This window comes from Trichomycterus rosablanca, chromosome 16, assembly GCF_030014385.1.
Source record: "Trichomycterus rosablanca isolate fTriRos1 chromosome 16, fTriRos1.hap1, whole genome shotgun sequence".
Lineage (NCBI taxonomy): Eukaryota > Metazoa > Chordata > Actinopteri > Siluriformes > Trichomycteridae > Trichomycterus > Trichomycterus rosablanca.
In genome coordinates this window covers 21537235-21557841 of record NC_086003.1, presented here as the reverse complement: position 1 = coordinate 21557841, position 20607 = coordinate 21537235, and the positions used below count along the sequence as shown (strand labels likewise).

At 38.3% G+C, this 20607-nt stretch overlaps 2 protein-coding genes across 3 annotated transcripts; both read right to left on the bottom strand.

Annotated features, from left to right (window-relative positions):
- Positions 1-1088: 1088 nt before the first annotated feature.
- On the bottom strand, positions 1089-7452 carry stx5al (syntaxin 5A, like). 2 transcript variants are annotated; one of them, XM_063011910.1, is made up of 11 exons: positions 7303-7452; positions 5829-6061; positions 5631-5701; positions 5298-5353; positions 5044-5114; positions 4846-4962; positions 4706-4762; positions 4532-4610; positions 4332-4429; positions 3838-3959; positions 1089-2929 (listed from the first exon to the last, which is right to left on the bottom strand). In XM_063011910.1, the coding sequence occupies exons 2-11, from the start codon at positions 6036-6038 to the stop codon at positions 2770-2772; spliced, it is 1041 nt and encodes a 346-aa protein (XP_062867980.1). In that variant the 5' UTR covers positions 6039-6061; positions 7303-7452; the 3' UTR covers positions 1089-2769. The 2 variants fall into 2 exon arrangements, with proteins under 2 accessions (XP_062867980.1, XP_062867981.1); XM_063011911.1 differs by lacking the exon at positions 7303-7452 and having other exon boundaries at positions 5829-7138.
- A 3236-nt stretch (positions 7453-10688) lies between these two features.
- adssl (adenylosuccinate synthase, like) lies at positions 10689-18876 on the bottom strand. The gene is made up of 13 exons (XM_063011119.1): positions 18648-18876; positions 16996-17098; positions 15452-15520; positions 14424-14474; positions 14252-14318; positions 14040-14147; positions 13296-13377; positions 12700-12826; positions 12405-12559; positions 12192-12316; positions 11891-11988; positions 11649-11798; positions 10689-11106 (listed from the first exon to the last, which is right to left on the bottom strand). Exons 1-13 carry the CDS (start codon positions 18867-18869, stop codon positions 11054-11056), a joined length of 1410 nt encoding a protein of 469 aa, XP_062867189.1. The 5' UTR covers positions 18870-18876; the 3' UTR covers positions 10689-11053.
- Between the last annotated feature and the right edge of the window lie 1731 nt (positions 18877-20607).

Sequence of the window (20607 nt, the reverse complement as noted above, 5' to 3'; positions counted from 1 at the left end):
AGGGATGTTCGGGTGCTAACCCGGATTGTATCCAAAAAACATACAACCACGGCTGCCCAAATCACGGCAGAATTAAATGTGCACCTCAACTCTCCTGTTTCCACCAGAACTGTCCGTCGGGAGCTCCACAGGGTCAATATACACGGCCGGGCTGCTATAGCCAAACCTTTGGTCACTCGTGCCAATGCCAAACGTCGGTTTCAATGGTGCAAGGAGCGCAAATCTTGGGCTGTGGACAATGTGAAACATGTATTGTTCTCTGATGAGTCCACCTTTACTGTTTTCCCCACATCCGGGAGAGTTACGGTGTGGAGAAGCCCCAAAGAAGCGTACCACCCAGACTGTTGCATGCCCAGAGTGAAGCATGGGGGTGGATCAGTGATGGTTTGGGCTGCCATATCATGGCATTCCCTTGGCCCAATACTTGTGCTAGATGGGCGCGTCACTGCCAAGGACTACCGAACCATTCTGGAGGACCATATGCATCCAATGGTTCAAACATTGTATCCTGAAGGCGGTGCCGTGTATCAGGATGACAATGCACCAATACACACAGCAAGACTGGTGAAAGATTGGTTTGATGAACATGAAAGTGAAGTTGAACATCTCCCATGGCCTGCACAGTCACCAGATCTAAATATTATTGAGCCACTTTGGGGTGTTTTGGAGAAGCGAGTCAGGAAACGTTTTCCTCCACCAGCATCACGTAGTGACCTGGCCACTATCCTGCAAGAAGAATGGCTTAAAATCCCTCTGACCACTGTGCAGGACTTGTATATGTCATTTCCAAGACAAATTGACGCTGTATTGGCCGCAAAAGGAGGCCCTACACCATACTAATAAATTATTGTGGTCTAAAACCAGGTGTTTCAGTTATTTTGTCCAACCCCTGTATGTATCTTCTTGTTTATGCTAACATACAGACTATTGGGATTTGAGCCCCCCTCTCCCTGATACAGACACAGTGATGTTATTAGTACAATGTGCTCTTCTTTTTCTCAACAGTTTTTGAAAAATTATAAATTGCTGAACTTACACAAGCTTTTAGGCTATTAAGAATAGCTTAGCATAACAAAACACATCTCAGGTTGTTAAATGAACAATATTTATTTACACACACTGATCAGATGTGACATTTAATTATACACACAACAAAGATGACATGGCTAAATAATCTGATTTGACTTTATTAAATAAGGGGTAATGTTAGGATGATTCTTTCTTGAATAACTTTAACCTGCTCAAATATTAGTAAATCCTTTAAGCAGTTTTTAAATTGGCTTTAGAGACAATTGGTTTATGTTTGTACTTTAATAAAAACAAACTTACATATGAATGGTAAATGAATAGCTGCCCAAATATACACATGTCCAAACGTGTGCTAACACCTGAAAATCCACATGAGCTGTAATAAGGTTGGGCACTTGGATTAGGTCAAAAGGCCTGGTCTTTAAGGTCTGTAGTTTTATTCACTGATGGCTCAACACTTCAGAATACTCCAGAGCCCAATAGCAGTGATCTTTACACCATACCATCCAAATCCTTGCAGCGGTAAATGGTAACCTGAAAAGTTGTAAACACCTGCACAGCCATATGTGATGTGATAACATAACTCTTCCATTACCTCTTCCATTACTCATTACTTAATAAAGTTACAACTCAGGATAGCCGGGTTTTTAGGATTTTTCTGATGATCTGCAAGCTCAAGCACTTTGTGGTCCCATTTTGTAAGATGTGGTCCACCAGTTCTCACATGTGCTTTGTTGCTCTTGGACATTTCAACATCCCAATTACAGTGATTACAATTGACTGGAGCGGCACTAGCAAGGCAAAACATTTTACTAGCTTGCTTCCCAAAAAGGTGGCATCCTATTAGTGTGTCAATATTACAGTTTGCCAATATTTGTCCATGGACGACGCATGGCTGTTAAATTCTGGGCAATGAATGTGGTTAAAATAGCCAAATCTACTAATTAGATGATTTTTCTGTACTTTTGATTATGTGTGGTAAAAATTATTATTATGAATTATTATAAATTAGCTTCTGAGTCACAGTGTAAAAATAAATGAGAAAAGAAATGCTAATTTGCTAGCTATTTATTATTTCTTCAAAAGCATATAATTAAAACGTAATTGAACCAATCTATCTAAACATTTGTAATGCTGTTATCAAGAAGCCCTCCAAAAAGCTGGTGGGATAAAATTATTAAATAAAAATACTCTGAATTTAAAACCTAATTTTTTAGCCGCAAAAGTAAGTTCCATATTATATTATCAAAATATTTTGGCAGCACCAAATAAGACCAATTATTAACCAGAAGTGCAGTTTTGTTTTGTTCCAGAACAACCAGAATGAATCACATTATTTAGGGACAAAGCCTGTAAGTAAATAACACTAAGTAGTTTAGGGCCAGTCTGAGTAAACTCGTATCAGGATGTTTCACTGAGCGACTCAACAGTAAAACGTTCGCCCTGCTGACTGGATATTGTACGTTTGAATCCAGATGATACTCCAGCATTGGCCAGGGGTCCAAAAGTGTCAAATTGTATCCGTTTTGTGGTTGAGAAGAATGGAACTTCTCCTTTTTCTGTTGAGTAGAATGATACTAGACTATAGTGGGATAAATCACTGTTCTCCAGAATCAGTTTAAAAAGCTGTAATAGATAGCTTCCTGTCTTAAAAGAAACATATTGGCCTTCAATCTCCAGACTGGTCCCTGTCTGGAGGTAACTGTCTCAGTCCTGAATGTAAGCAACTGTTTATAGATCTCAGGTCAAAAAGACGACAAAGATAAAAAAGAAAATGATGAGGACGAGAAACATTTTGATGAGCAACCGGCGGTTATTGGAGACAGACTGAAAGTACTTGAGGATTTCAGAATGAGCAAGGTCCACGTTGAACTGACTGTCTTCAACATTAGCATCGATCCTGCAACATAAAGAGTAAGAAATATAAGCTAAGAAAGCTCTAAAACACAAACCACAAACTTTAAGTATTTAGAATTACATTTTCTATTATTCTGTTTTTTAAACCTTATTTCTGGAAAAGCTGGTAAATTTTGTAAAATACAATGAAAACAAGAATCTGTGGTTTGTGAAGCCTCCTGAATCTGTATTTAACTGACAAAAACACAAAGATCTTGTCACTAAGCAACTTAAATGTGTTTTTTAAATCTATCAACACTCAAAACAGTTGGGACAGAGGCGTGTTTGCCACTGTGTTACATCACCTTCCATATTAATTACACTTTAATTAATAGGGAAGTCTGTGGTTGCTTCTATCAGATTCTCCTCTACATGATGTGCTATACATTATCAATAGGGGCCAGACCCGGACTGCGGTTTAGTTAAGCTCGACAGCATTTCTATATAGGATTAATGCATGGCCATGCATTTCTCGTTGCATAACAGAGTTTCACGTTGCATTTCTCACACACATTTAACAGTGGTTTCTGGTCTTGCCCTGAGATATTACCAGTTTCTCTGAATCTTTTTACAATATCATGTATGGTATATGGTGAAAGACCTAAATTAGTTGTGATCTTAAACTGATGAGACTGTGAGACAATTCTCCCTCCCACAGGTTGTGCCACAAGTGAGCATGACCCATCTTAGCTAGCAAAGACTGAACCTTTGGTGGGTCATCCTTTTATACTGGAGTGTACCCATCTCGTTATTTTTTTTTTCAGGCATCAAATTCTAAATATTTTTATATTTACTAAACACATCTGAGTTGGTCAGCCAACTCTTATCAGATAAACATTCAAGAAAATTAACAAATCATTGATTCTCCTTTTTATTCCTTTTTAAAAATATGGAAATATGGTTTGTACTTACCTCTGAACCGTTTCTTCCTGTTCTTTCACCATGTGGGCCAGCTGCTGGAAAATGGAGCCCAGCTCCACAATAGTAGACTCTATGTTCTGCATAGTGTTTGCTCTGTCCTGAATAAAGGACTCCTAAAAACACAAACAAATATTAAACATATGGTTTAGTAAAAAGTTACATTTATACATTTTTCCTTTCTTTCCAAAGGTTGTTCCTTGACCAAGAAATGCTTGGTCTATTCAGTATATTTTGCAATAAAGCATTATGAATGAAGTTGCTCAGCAGTTAAAGTACTAGACTAGTAATGGAAAGGTCACAGGTTCAACCCCACAACTGCCCGGCTGCCGCTGAGAAAGGCCCTGAAGCAATTTAGAGGTCCTTTGCAAATTAAAAAAGGTGTGCTGCAAACTGTTACAAATCCAACAATGACTAATTGCAGCTTAACATAATCACAGTGTTTATTGTTGCATTTACATTTGTACATTGAAATAACACTCAGTCACCTTTTCACTGATGAGTTGCATCTGCTGGCTGGAGCGAAGATCCATGTCTATAGAAATATCTGCTTTCTTTGAATTATCTTGCATTAATAAAGAATTGTCTGTTGGGAAAAAAAAACAAAAAAAAACACATTTGTTAATTTATTCAACAAATCCACCCATGTACTTATTGGAAAAAAGGCAACTAACATTAGCTAACTTACTAAAGCTGGAGTTACTGAAGGAGGTGGATGCTGGTGACTGCGAGAACTCCTCCTGTCTGCTCTTCTGCTGCTTTAAATTCTATTAAATGAGAAGGACAAACTATGCCCTTACTACTACAAGTATGACTACACATAGAACAACACACCATATTTGTTTGTATTAGTAAGATGTACCTCTGTTCTGACCTCCAGGACTGATTTAAAGTCACTTGACATTGATGCCAGTTTTGACTGAAAGAAACAAGGTCAAATAGTATTACATCGTTAAATTACTAGCTTGTTTGGGTCTGGACATGTTTGGAAGTGTTCTATACCTGTAGTGAAACAACAATTGAGTTGGAATGTGACTGAAGATGTCTGTTGTTTTGTCCGTTTCTGGATCGGATCAGCTCCTGTAGCTGGGCTATCTGTTTATTCAGGCTGTTAATGTCCTAAGTAAAAATAAAGCTGGTTTAAAGCATGGAACTTATAAAAGGACCAGTAATGTGCTAATGCAAACAAACCTACTTTACCTGTTTTACTATATATGTCAGCTCATCAATCTCTACAGCTCTGTCATCAAAGAGTGATTTCCGTTGGGCAACTGTGATCGAGACATCACATGGATTTGGAATTACACATGTATACACAATTACACATTACACAACTTGTGAAGTGCTGATTCAGATATATGAATGAAGTCCGGCACAAAGTTACAAAAATATTTAATTAAACTGAATAAAAATGTAAATGATTTCATAGTGAATAGAAGAGAGAAGACACATACGTATCGTAAGCTTCTCCAGCTTGGCAAAAGTGTTGCTGAGGTCCCTGCCAATTCGCCTGCCAAGGAGATAAGAACAAATTAAGAGCTGATCAATAAGAGGGCAACTTAAAATCACAGATCAATTTATACACAAGCTATCACAGCATTTAAAAAACTGTTGCTGCTTCGATATGTAATGTGTGGAAACTCAGCACTGGCAGATGATAAGAATGGTTCGCAGAATGACATGTCAAAGAGGGTGTGTGGTGATCACAACAGCGGTTTCACAAACAGGAATTGGAAAGGACAGGTAAAATCCAGAAGAAAATGCAGAACACCTGCTCTCTTACTCACTTGGCCATAAGTGTAAAGTCACTCCGTTGTCTGACAGCATTGTGTACCGGTTTAACGCTTTGTGCTCCATTCTGAAAAACAGTAGGTTAATCACAAACTTAAACAAAACAAGTAATGTAAGGAAGGACTGCATGCAGTACTCTTCTGGTTTGTGGACCCTTGAGCTGTAGCAATTATGTAAACAGCACACCTACTCACCTGTCTTCCCTGCAGTGACTTGCACACAGACTGAAACTCTATGGTGCGGTCTCGCCCGGACATGCTGCTGGTGTCTACTGGAGGTACGACTGACAGTGGTACAGACAGGGGGCTCTCCAGCTGCTGGACCAGCTGAGTCTGGGTCTGTGAAGGTCCAATGTAGACCCCCTCTTGACCGGCCCTAGGGGCATGGCGCCGACGAGTGTTCATGACAGCCTCCACACATCAACTGCCTGACAGTAGGAGAAATAACAGGTTCAGGTATAGATATAAATTATGTAAAAATGTAATTTAGGGATGTCTATTCTTATCTCATCCAGTATCTGAATGTTACATACAGGTGCCCATTGTGATTAAGTTATGTACGAATTAGATCCAAGTGAATAAAACAGCAATAATACCAGCACAAACTGTATATTGTGCCATTAATTTAAGGATATACCAAGAAGCATCTATTCACAATTTTAACTGTTGTTTCACCATTCTTACTTGTTTCATTCATCTTACTTGTTTCATAAACTATCCCTAGAAGTGAATGAGTACGAATTAGTGGCTGCGCAAGGACCTCTAGTAACCGGGTGCAGGGTGAATTCCAACCTTGAGCCCAGGGTTGGCCACAACCCTGCTCCCAGACAAGTGTAGAGTGGCTACTGAAGAGGAATAGTGGAATATGAAATCTAAATAATTGTTGACAAATTATGACAGTCACATTTTGATTAGGGGAACAGATTGCCAAGCTGTAAGGATTATGGTTACTTGGGTTTTAACTTAATTTAACTAGTAATCGTTACTGAAAACTAGTAACAATGTTTCATACAGTGAAACAGCTGGGATACTGGGTTGGTGACTGATGAAAACTGAACTAATAAGGTCTTGAATTGCAGCCAACATCCTTCCCCACCACTGGTCTAGCAGCAGTGTTTACATGTGGTCACAAAAGTGTACAGAAGACAACAACCTCAGCTGTTATGTTGGTAAAATACTAACATCCAAACACACGGTGAATTAGCTAACCTATGTTTCACATGTGCTAACTGCACTATTTAGACGTCTACTAAGCACCTTTTTTACTTTTACACTGTATTTAATACGCTAATATATACCTGGTTCCAGCATATAAACATTTAACCATTTAATGCCTTGACAATTAGCTGTATGACTAATCTACATTGCTGACACAATGGGTAAACAGCTAGCTATTAACCATAAGCTAAGACTACGGCCCAAATGGCATACTACCCTACTCAACAGTATGCTAAACTAGTGCCGAGCCCGTGGTGCCATTACTATTCTTACGTACTATTTAGTGTGTAAGAAAAAGCTTAGTGCAAAACATCTTGACAGCTAATTCCAGCTAGCCAACTAACTTCCTAACACCTGTTTACGCAAAATAATTCAACACGTATTTTAAAAATGTAATGGTAAACGCGATATTGTCGATAAAATATGATATATTTATAAATATAAAAAATACCAAACCGCCGAGCTGTAGCAGTTACTTTTCCTTTTGGTTTTCTCAGGTTGCTGTACTATTAGCTGTGATCATCCGGGTCTTGGATGAAGCAGTGACGTCACTGCCACGTCTTCTTACGATCCAAAATAGGTGAATGTCGATAAACCCGGTACAGACTGAAATTTGCCTGTTTAATAGTTTTATTATTTTTCAATAGCTACACATTGGACAGGACCATTAAAGTCACCCTAAAGTTTTTACAAGAACACTATATTATTTACGAAAACGTTGTTGAGCTAATTGTATATAATACCACAATAATACAGCGTAAGTGGGCTAAACCTGTATGTAACTGAAATCCTGAGGGTGGTTAAGTCTCCCGTTTAGCATGGTTAATGTAGTTTTATTATAAGTAGGGAGGTTATTCGATAACTGACAAAGAAAAATGCTGTCTATTAAAATGGTCATTTAAATTCATTCATTTCCACGTTTGTAGGCGCTACATAGCTCTGGTTCAGATGCCGAGTTGTATCCGCTTGTTAAGTCGTGACGTGTCGACCTTATGAAACGTCACATCCGGGTCCAAGTTGGCTGAGACCACTCGTATTTTCAATATACCACAGTGCTGTGTCCGAGTCGGAAAAAAACTACCCAACTGTCTTTCTACCGCTTTTCTTGCAATTAGATATCATGAAGTAATATTTTTGTTCATAATTTAATGTAAACTGTCAAATTGTATATTCATTACACGTGTTTCGAGCTGTTTTTAATTTACATGTAATATGTTCATATAATTTACATGTGATATCCTGGATTTTTGATTTTTATAAGCTATAAGCTATACTGATTAAAAGTAAAACCAAAGAGTCAGAAATGTCAGTTTTCATGTAATGAATTAAAAATATGACCGCTTACCTCTTGATGAGTTGACATGAAATTAAATAATGACATGAACTAGTGTACTGCACATCTTGTCTATATTTATATATATATATATATATATATAAAAGACCTTTTCTCGTCCAGATCGCTATTGAGAAGGACTAGAAGTTTATGACTCGTGTTTGTAAACCCAATTTCCAATAACAGCGACACAGAGTTCCATAAGTTTTCCACAAACATTATTTATTTTAACTTTCTTCTTAAATTGGCTTATCCATTAATCCAAGTTTCTTATAAAAACAAAATAAAAACTCAATATGTTCGCAATTGGCGTATAACAAACAAAACTACGGTAAAAAATCTATTGCTCCGCGTCCTCTTTCTTTCCGTATATTTTATATATATTTTCCGTATATAGAGCCAATACAATTCTGCCCTCTTAAGGGCTAACCAAAGAGGACTAATGAATAACAGCATACATTGATTACCAGGAAAAATTATCAATAGTTAAAATACCAAGTCTCCACTTCAAATAAGTATTATTTAACCAAACAGGAAATATTTATGACAATAAACATAGAAAATTACAATTAGTGCAATATTGCTTTTACAATATATATAAAAAGGTTCAGAGGTTCAGCCTTATCTTATCTTATCATATCATAGTTGTTTGCGTTTGGACCCGGAAATGGTCCGAACGTCACGTGTGACGTCAGACTTAACAAGCCCATACTCACTGTGCATGCGTGGACCCACACATTTTATTGTTATTATTATTATTTATTTTATTTTTACAAAAATGTGGGTCTTTTGCCCCAGTGTAAAGGTGAATTCCACTTAGCGTATAATAACTACACTAATAATTACTATCTAGGAAGAATTTAATATACCGGTAGCATGGCTAGAGTTCAATTAGCATGTTTTTTACACTTGTAAATAATTGTTCCCTCCCAACTCAACGTTCAGAAAACTAGTTTTGTACTTTTCTACATTATACCCTTTTTCTAGACATCATACACTTGTCCTATTTTTTTTAGTAATAAATCAGAAAATAATATAAAGTATTCTCTGGAGTTAACCCTCCTATTATGCTAAAAAAAAAAATACATCCATTATGTTACGGGTCAAATGGACCCACACAGTATAAATACACTCAAAACCATGCAAAGGGTCAAGTTAAAACAGTAAAACTTTATTAACAATTATCAGAAGATTCAGAAACATGAAATATGAGAACATATGGTATATTAAAAGCAATTATTTAATAAACATTAATAAACTGTAGCATTGTGAAAATGCTGTTAATAATATGGTGACATGGCAACAGAGATTTGGGAATTTTTTTTAATTTTTTGGACTTTAGTAGTTTCTCAGGTATGGCTAATCCTTCACACAGCTGCTGGAGACTGAGTTGGTGGGTCTGCCTTTGGATTTTCCTCCAGAAAAATCCAATGTCCGTGCAATTTGCTTTCATTCCATTGATGGTTGATTTCAGTCCAACTTATATAGGCATTGTAAGCTGACACATCTACAATGTTGTAAAACACCACCAAAGGCCAACATGCAATAATGCACTGACAGCTATATGCCACTGTGACTTTGTCCAGGTTGTCAACTCCTCCTTTGGTGGGATTGTAGTCCAGAATAATTTGTGGCTTCATGTCTTGTCTTGCACTCAGAGCTGCATCTTTGTGCATTGCGCTCATTACAAGAACATTCTTGATTTTCTTTGCGCAGTATAAAACTACAGTTGCATTATCAGAAGAAGCTAATTTTAATGAATGCACTGCTCTTCCCTGCATCTTTACTAACTAGGAAGTTCTGGCTTGTTTTTTCATTTTTGCTAAGAGCTGTTTCTTTTGTATTTCAACACCAAGGTGGTAGAATTCATGAGACTTAGGAAGCACAAACAAATAGAACTGCACCGTGTAATTCAGACAGCTTTTTTAATAAGAAAAACTAATTTTATTGTTTTAAAGCAACAGGCAATGGCTCAACAGACACCAGTGAAAGGCAACTTATATATTTGACATTTGGCACTCTGTCCTGTGCATTTCTGAAATTGTTAATGAAAATGTTAAAGAAAAATGTGTGAGTCTTTGTGTATCAATAAATGTTTATTATTTTTATTTTTTACAAAGCAGTAAACATAACTTCTATTTTGCCAACACCGACTACCCAAAAATATCGTCATGTACAAATCAAATTAACATTTTAAAGTAGAGGTCTTAGTTTCACCTCATACTCAGGATTACATAAAACATGAAGCTACACTTTACAGTCTTTTTAAAATCAGTCTGTTTTTAAATCACTGATGGAAAAATTGTAAATCTTTTTAAAATGCTGCAAATCAAGAAAAGTTTGAAATGAGTCATCTGAGGTTCATAATGAATGGTAAAACAGTCTAAACATCATTGGATAAGAATAAAACAGCTCACCTCTATAATCAGCAACTATCAATTTTATAAAGCAGTACACAGGCTATAAGTAAGCAGCTACATTAATAAGACCAAAATGGTGGCATCATCATTCAAAATGAGCTTTATGTAAATGTTGCTGAAGCACATCAAAACCAATACGCATTAAGCACCTTATAAAGAATGCTAGTCCCCAACAATATATATATATATTAAATCTCTGGCGTCATACATATGACCCGAGCCGTTCCCTAAATAAAACATTTAACTGCAGTTGTGTGTGATCCCTTGTTGTTGACTATGGTCTTGTACTATACTTATGCTGGTGATTATTTTCAAGTGATGTATTTCTAGGTTCTACACGCAGTTTGTCTTCTGTAAAGCATTACGTTGAATTCTGGTCCCACAAAAATGTTACAATGATCCTGGAAGACTGTTGTATGGGCTGGATTTTTGGTATAGTCACATTCAGCTTAGAACAGCTTGATCATGCTTTCCCTGGATTTGCCAACTCCGACCCATTTAACTGAAAGACAAAAAGAGGGAAAAAAGAAACATTGTAAAATGTTTAGTTTTCACCTGACTTTTAACCAGGACATAACTGGACAGGAATGAATGCAATATGTAATTGTAAATATGTATTGTAAACAATTTCCTCTTATTAAAAAAATTACATGAATCCAAATTCTACAACCACCAGATCATAGTTAGTTTGCTACAGTTCTGTAACATGCAGCAACAAGGGAATTATAGGTTCTTCATAAAATGAGGCAAAAATATGGGATCTAGCATGTTTGAGTAAGCAATATTAGATCTATATTAATTCAAATTTAATGAATATTAAAATAATCTATTTGTACCTGGAAATGCTTGTTACTGTAAAGATTAAAAAATAAGAAATTTGAGGCACAATATTTTGCTTGAGGGAAGGCAAATACAACCACTTAAATACAAACCTATCAGTTTTCCAACACACTATATCACTGTTAATCCCACATAACAATATTGACATTGGAAATAAACTCAAGACAAACAATTTTGTATAAGAAAATGTGTTACAATACTTACCAGGCACCTGCAGGAAGTTCTCAATGAAGCGGATGTAGGCTTGAGCCTGAGATGGCAGTTCATCAAAATTGCGCACCCCCTCTGTGCTGCAGCACCACCCAGGTAATGTCTCATAGGTCACCACCACATTTGACAGAAGGTCCATGTTAGCTGCAACAGAAATTGAAATGTGCCGTTTTCCAGATGTAAAAGATGGTATTTTTCCAATAATAATAAAAACTAAACAAAGCAGCTCAACTTACCAGGAAAACTGTGCAAAGGCTTGCCATCAACAGTGTAGGCCACACCCACTTTTATCTCTGGGATGGTATCAAGAATGTCCAGCTTGGTCAGAGCAATTCTGGTGGATTAAAAAAAAAAAAAAAAAAAAAAAAAAAAAAAGAATTAAAACAATTGTCAGTACTTCATTCAACAATGGAAATTCCTACTCAAGTCTTAAGTCCCTTTAATGTGTAATTTTATCTAGAAATTCATCTAAAAAGGTCACACCATAACCTCAAAGCATAAAATAATTACTATGTATGGTATAAAGTGAACTCTTACGCTGAGAAACCATTAACCATGTGGGCATAACGAACTAAAACCAGGTCCAGCCACCCACAGCGGCGCCGTCGGCCTGTAGTAACTCCAAACTCTCTTCCTCTTGACTGCAGCAAGTTACCAATGTCCTATCCAAAAGCAAACAGAAAAAAATGCGTGTCAAAAAAATATCCTATTACTCGATGGGCCTGAATCAGCTTACACCATTACACTTACATTGTCCTGCTCTGTAGGGAATGCTCCGACACCAACTCGAGTGGTGTAAGCCTTTACCACACCATACACACGCCCAATATGTGACGGGGGAACCCCAAGGCCTGTGCATACACCTCCAACTGTGCAATTTGATGAGGTCACAAAAGGATAAGTTCCTAAAAAAAAAATAATAATAATAAAATAAATAAATTTTTAAGACCGCCTATGTTATATAGAGGAGAACATGTACCTGATCTACACAAGACATGGGAAAGCAGCTTCGTTAAAAAGCTTTTATTTTAAACACAATTTTTACCAAAATCAATATCCAGAAGAGCTGCGTTGGCTCCTTCCACCAGAATCTTCTTGCTTGGTCCAGTAAGGGCTTTGTGCATAAAGTAAACACCATCAGTCACCAGAGGACGCAACCTTTCAGCAAAGCCCTGTTGACAAAAGACAATGTAAAATACCATGGCACAGTTGGTACAGAGTAGTCTATTTGTGTTAAAGCTAAATTCTAATTGAGTAGTAGCACCAATAGTTGTTAAAAGGGCAGTTTCTAAAGATCTGAAAGATATGAAAAACCTGTTTGTTCTGGCCTCTGTGCTCAGGGACCCAGAGGTTCAAATAAATATTTGTTAATCATTTACGAAAAATTCAATACCCCTTTTCAACTTAATATTACATAAGATGACAAATGAACAGGGGTTGCATCCTAAACATATACAATTAAACAGGAGGTGAAAGCTGAGCCACTGGTGTGTAATTTAGGTTTAGTACAGTATTATGCAGAAAGCAGAATGCTAATACTACTCTATTCTGCTGATAAATACTTTAAACCAGAATCGCATAAGCTGCTTGATAAGTTTACAGGTAGAATTTAAACTGTTTAAATATGTCTTGTGTTTTTACCTTCAGCTGTTCTAGCTCAGCATCTACGCCAATGTTAAAGTTGGGGTACATGGTCTGAAAATGACCAGCCAGCACACGGAATCTGTGGAGAAAGAATGACGAGTGAACTTATTTTTACCGGGGTTTCTTTAATTCATGCAGACAAAGTAATCTTCTTCTTCTCCTGGGCCTTTGTCCCGCTCGGTTGCAGGGTCAGCGCTTTGGCGGATCATGATCCGCGCATCGATTTGGCACAATTTTTACGCCGGATGCCCTTCCTGACACAACCCTCCCTATTTTATCCGGGCTTGGGACCGGCACTACAATGCACTGGTTTGTGCATCTAGCGGCTAGGTATCTATAGGACAATTCAGTGTTTCCAATTAGCCTGGTGGCATGTCTTTGGACTGTGGGAGGAAACCGGAGCACCCGGAGGAAACCCACGCGGACACGGGGAGAACATGCAAACTCCGCACAGAAAGGACCTGGACCGCCCCACCTGGGGATCGAACCCAGGACCTTCTTGTTGTGAGGCGACAGTGCTACCACTAAGCCACCGTGCCGCCATAGACAAAGTAAAAAAATAAAATATTAAAGTTATCCATTGGGGCTGCATGATACAAAAATCTGCATTGGCTGACAAAAAAAACTATCACCACTGGACCATTGTATTCATTTGCTCAACCAGTTAGGGTATGAGCATGCAGATGGGTTTTAAGTATAAAGGTTTTAGGGAGTATTTATTTAGAAGTAATTAACACTTACTTTTCCTCAAAAACTGAGAAGTCAGACATCAAATCACACACTCTCAGTCCATTACGTGCTGCCTTGGAGGAATAAGCAGGGCCAATGCCCTTTTTGGTGGTTCCCAAACTGCATGAAAAAGACAAACATAATGAAAACGACAAACATAATGAAAACTAACAGCAACAGGTTAAAAATATAAAGACATTTTTTGCAAGACCAAGAAAACTCACTTTTTTCCAGCCTGCTGTTGTCTTTGTTGCTCTTGTAACCCATCAACAGCCTGGTGGAAATTAAACACTAAAAAAAAGGAAGAAAAAATGGATGTAGCTAAATTCCAGTGGCGATGCCACAAATAAAATGTTTCCCGAATGAGTAACATACGAATAGCACACAAGATCCTACCGATATGTGCACGATCCGAAATCTTCAGTCTCTCTTCCCAACCCTGCAGCCCTATATCAAAAACACAAGATTCAGAGCTATATATGTTGGTGTTGAGCCACGAGTCTGTTCTAATGCTGAATGTCATTTTTAGGTTTGAGCATATTTTAATTGTGCTCCTGGGTCTCCGTGCCAAGCTCTAGTTTGGCAGAAATTGGGTTTGGAGTTTCCTTCCAGCAAACTGGTGAGCAGGCAAAATATAAAATGCTGTGAATGAATGTGGTGCTGAATGTTCAATAAATAAAATGAATTAATTTGGTATATAAGCAAATGTTGTATATCGGTCCAAATTAAAGCACTATGTAAGTATACAATAGAGCCATTTTATAATTGTTTCCTGCATAGCTGACCTATGTTGGAACTGCACAATCATGCTGCAGTCTGAAAGCTTAGACTATATGCAAACAAAGTTGTTACTATTTTCTTTGTTTGTTTATTAGAATTTTAACATCATGTTTTACACTCTTTGGTTACATCCACGACAGAAACGGTAGTTACTCGTTACACAAGATACATCAGTTCACAAGGTTAAACCAAACACAGTCATGGACAATTTGGTATCTCCAATTCAGCTCACTTGCATGTCTTTGGACTGTGGGAGGAAACAGGAGCACATAGAGGAAACACATGCAGACACGGGGAGTACATGCAAACTCCTCACAGAAAGGACCCAGACTGCCCCACCTGGGGATCGAACCCAGGACCTTCTTGTGAGGCGACAGTGCTACCCACTTAACCACCAGTTGTTATAATAAAGCCCAAACAAGCTCAAAAACAACACTTTGTACAGAATCAAGTATCCAGACGAAGATCTGGGACCAAACCTACAAAAACAAACGCAACACCTACAAAGGCAACACAAAGACTATACAATTAACATGTTTTATTTTAGAATAGAAATATGTAGGCAGAACAATCTGGCCCAGAAACCCAACGATCCAACTTCATCGGCTTCCTGTAAAACACTTCCAGTAGTCTCTCCAGCTTACCTGGGCCTTTTTGCGAGTTCTTCTCAGCTTCCTCAAATAACCCAGGCAGATGAATAACAACTCCATTTCCTGGAACAGACATTAAAGCAGGATTTAGGCTGTCTGCTAAAGCAACAACTTAGCAATAAGATAAGATGAACATGACCAAACAAAAAAATAAAAGGTGCTTGTAGTACAGAGTCAGCAAAAGCCCAGACAAAGTGCATTAGACCAGAGGTGTCTAATCTACATGTGGGCTATTTGCAGTCTTTTTTACAGCAAATGGTTTTAGTATAAGCAAAATTAAAGTTCTGTATGTAAATACAGCCTTATATTTCCTAGTGCTGAAAAAAAACCCCAACACGATCGAAAGCTCATCCATACATGATCAAGCGACTAAAATCAGCAAAACAACTGCTCTCATTAAATTTAAACATCCATTGTTTTAAATATCAATGAAATTTTCTCTTTCGATGCCTCAGAAAGGTCCTAATACCAATACTAACTGTATCTAACAACTGTTTAATGTAATTCCAGCAAATAAATATATATAATTATCAACTCCACTTTTCAATTACTATTTTTTCTGTAAAGACAATGCTTGTCACAATTGAATCATGCTAACTTAAATGAATAAACTCTACTTTTTGGTTGAGAACATTAGAGTTGGGCTTTTTCAACTTATTTTATTGATCAGTCTTCATCACAACAAACTTAAAACCATTTAAAAAGAACAGCCTACTAGATAACACAAACTGAACAAATCGGATCATTCTGAATTCACTGACGTTCACTGTGAATCATTCAGCTGGCCCGTTACCAATTCTTCGCATGTCTGCCATCAGACCTCTGCAACTGATTCAAAATGCAGCCGCACGTCTGGATTTTAATCAACCCGAGTAGTGCCACATCATCCCATTTCTGTGCGCTCTTCTCTGCCTTCCTGTAGCTGCCTGCATTTAATTTAAAACAAAGACGCTTGCCTACAAAGCAAAAAGAAAAAAACGGACCAGCCCAGACCGGTGTGGTGTGTTTTTTTTTTGTTCAAACATTCCCAGCAAATTTGTGTTCTTAGACAAATGTCTACTTGTACTAGAGCGGGCAACTATTTACTAAGGAAGCACTGCAGGTTGCTTTTAATAAGGGCGTCTGCTAAATGCTGTAATGAAGGAGATTAGTGCAAGAGTCATTTTGCTGTTTATTTAAAATAGGACAGTCTCTTGAAATATATGAATCTTTATTGCTATTGCTGTGATTATGTGAATTAAATTACACCTGCTAAACGGAAGCTATTTTATTGTAATATGATTGTGTAGAATGAAACTATTACAAGGTAAAAGTATGCAACAGAAATGTCATTGTTTCAGTAACAGAGAGGAATAATCTAAATTAAACAATAATCAAATATTTATTTGTGTCAATTCATAGCATCCCCAATGGCAGCCAATTGATATTGTTGCGAACGTGTTTGAGAGTGAAGGTGCTTTATAAGCAACTGTATTGTTTGGTTTGGACTCTAGGTGGAAGCAGATACACTCAGTGTGGTGCAATGAGAAAAATCATACCGATAAATGAGACGGCCTTCTTATTCAGGACCCCACTGGGTAGAAGATGGAAATCATACTCCACATTGTCCACAACCACTGTGTGTCCTGCGTTATTTCCTCCCTGTAAGACACAAAAGGATCACAGACAAAGAACTGTCAGTTGTTTAACAAAGTCACAGGATTCATTCACTGCCCTTCACAATTATTGGCATCCTTGCATTTAATACTTTGCACAACCTACAGCCTCAATTGCAAATAAACCAGCAATTAGTCTTCTCCTATAACATCTTATATGGTTGGAAAATACAGAGCAGGGAATTCGTCTCTGAACTGTCCAGGGTCCTAGATCTTCTCGTTAGCTCACACCACAAGTTTTAGGGGACTAAGCTTGAATTTGCCTTGATCGTCACAATTTCTGTGCTGAAATAGACAGATATTTCATATATCCTTTTTCTGCTGAACGATCCAATGAAAACCCATCTTTAGTTTCTTGGTTTCAGAGGCAGACAGATTTTGATTTAAAATGTCCTGCTTATTTTATGTAGTCCATAGTGTCATGTACCCTAACAAGATTCCCCACAATTACAGTCTACACCATACTTGGCAGTAGTCATGCCAAACCCACCTTCATGTTTACAAAAACTCAACTTTTGTTTTATCTGACCAAAGAACACAGTTCCATTCAATGTCAGCAGAATGCCAGGCTCTTCGGTTTGTGGTTAGATGACCGGAAATGCTTTCCCTGGCAGGGCTTCCAAATAGTCTGATGGCATCTGATGCGATTTTGGATGCAACTTTCTCTAACTGTTGAACAGTGATCTTTAGGGGATTTTTGCCTCTCTTATCATCCTCTGCACTGTGTGAATGGATTCAAAATAAAGAAAACAGGAACTGAGCAAATACAAACAGTGGCAATATAGAACTAGTAAATTAATAATATTTAATTCATTAGTATAATAACTGTATATAAACTACATTACCCAGAGGCCACTACGTGATGCTCACCTGTTCCCGTTCTCTCAACAGGTCTAGTACAAGACAAATAGCGTCAATTCAGAATTTTATATTTTTAATTTTAATTTGATCTAGTGCACTATGTAGTGAACATGAATGCGTTATCTAATACACTATCTAGTGCACTATGTAGGGAACATACATTCATATCTAAAATACTATCTAGTGCACTATGTAGGGAACATACATTCATATCTAAAATACTATCTAGTGCACTATGTAGGGAACATAAATCCGTTATCTGATATACAATTTAGTGCACTATGTAGGGAACCTAAATCCGGTAACTAATACGCTTCCTAAAGCATTATGTAAGAAAGATAAGTCTATTATCTAGTACACTATCTAGTGCACTAAGGAACATAAACTATTTTCTAATATACAATCTACTGTAGTGCACTATGTAGGGAACATGAATCTATTATCTTTCACACTATGTAGTGCACTACGTAGGGAACATTACTGTGTTTGTGACGCGAAGTTAGCTTATTAGGTCAGTTAACAGCTCTGATAATCACTGAAATCCTGACTGCCATGACATCCATGTCTCCTACAAGTGTGTCTAAACTTTCGTCCTGAACTGCATGTACCTCATGACCTTGTCTGCCATTCTGAGGCAACAAAAACACTCAATAAAGGAAGTTCTCATTACAAACCTGACATCTGCACACAATGTCGGCGTCCATAGCCAGCACGTCGACCACTTTCCCTTTGCCCTCATCTCCCCACTGAGCTCCAAGCACCACCGTCACTTTATTCTGAGGTTCTCTGGAAACCCTCCAGCTTTCATTTTCACCGTCCCGGGATTTCTTCACCGCCGGCTCTCCGTTCAACGAAGACGTTTCTTGTCCATTAGACATCGTGTTTTCTGCCGCCATGCCTCCTGTGTCCTAGTCTGTCCTGCAAAGCCGGAAACACCATCACTGCTTTCTTAACGTGGTTTCAAAATATTAGTCCTGACTATATGTCGAGCGCTGCTGCTATTGCTTTTATTTACTCCTCATACTAAACGTATTACACATAATACGCATATGTAAATATCTACAGCAGAACCAGTTTATCAGCGATGAAGAGGTTAATCCTTATATAAATAGAAGCTTGTATATTTACGTTGAAATGTGAGATCACGTGATTAATGCGTCTTGCTTCACAGAACCAGTTGCGCACGTTTGGCGCGTAAAAGCGCAAATGAGCGGCAGAAGGGCGTGTCATGGTTCTGGCGCTCTTTCATAGAACCGCTACGTGCGTGAGGGGCGGCATGATGGAGCAGTAGCACTGTCGCCTCACAGTTTGTTTGTTAGGAATTTAAATGTCATGCTTTACACATTTTGGTTACATTCATGACAGGAACGGTAGTTACTCATTACACAAGGTTTATCAGTTCACATCCAACACAGTCCTGGACAATTTAGTATCTCCAGGTCACCTCACTTGCATGTCTTTGGACTGTGGGAGGAAACCGGTGCATCCGGAGTAAATCCACGCAGACATGGGGAGAACATGCAAACTCCACACAGAAAGGACCCGGACCGCCCCACCTGGGGATCGAACCCGGGACCTTCTTGCTGTGAGGCGACACTAGCACTAGGTAGCAAGGACGGATTAAGGATAGTCTGGGCCCCTGGGCAAAGAGTTGATCAAGGGCCCTCTAATGGTATGCCCTGCTCTTCTCTAGGGCCCCCTGGTAAGGGCTCTCATAACCAGGGCCCTCTAAAAATATGCCCTCCTCTTTCCTGGGACCCCTAATAGCCAGAAGTCGAAGTCAGAGCAGTGCCACAACGCCTCATCCATTTTCATAAGGGGCCCAAAAGCATGGCTAGGGCCCCCAAGAGGCCCTGGGGTCAAAGTCCCTAATAGTCAGAGGATCCTTAAAATGGAGGGCCCTCGGAAATAAAAATATATTGTATCATAAATGTTGATAGGCATCGCAAAATGTTTTGGGCCAGGGCCCCCCCGGGGCCCCCTGAACTCAAGGGCCCCTGGGCGCTGGCCCCACTGGCCCGGTCAGTAATCCAGCCATGCTAGGTAGCACTGTCGCCTCACAGCAAGAAGGTTCTGGGTTCGATCCCCAGGTCGGGCGGCTCGGGTCCTTTCTGTGTTGAGTTTGTATGTTCTCCCCGTGTTTGTGTGAGTTTCCTTCCGGTGCTCCGGTTTCCTCCCACAGTCCAAAGACATGCAAGAGAAGTGAATTAGAGCTACAAAATTGTCAATGACTGTGTGTGAGATTAAACTTAAACTGATGAATCTTGTCATGAATGTAACCAAAGAATGTAAAACCTTAAGTGTTAAAATAAATAAAATTTCAAACTTAGCCTTAAAAATATATCTTCCCTTTAGTAGAATATTAATGATTAAATACATAAATAAATAAACAATAGTTCAATGGGTAAATTAAAGCTTAAATAATTAACATCTTAAGTCATCTGTCAGTTTGCCCTCACAAATAACTGAACATGGAGAGACACCAGCTTTACCATTAATCATAAAATTAAGTAAAGCCTTCACACTAACAATTTCATTCAGTCTTCATCAGATAGCAATTTATTTTAGGTGCAGCAGATCCAGAATAAAGATTGGCATCAGGGCTGATGTGCAATAAATAAAGAAGAACAATTA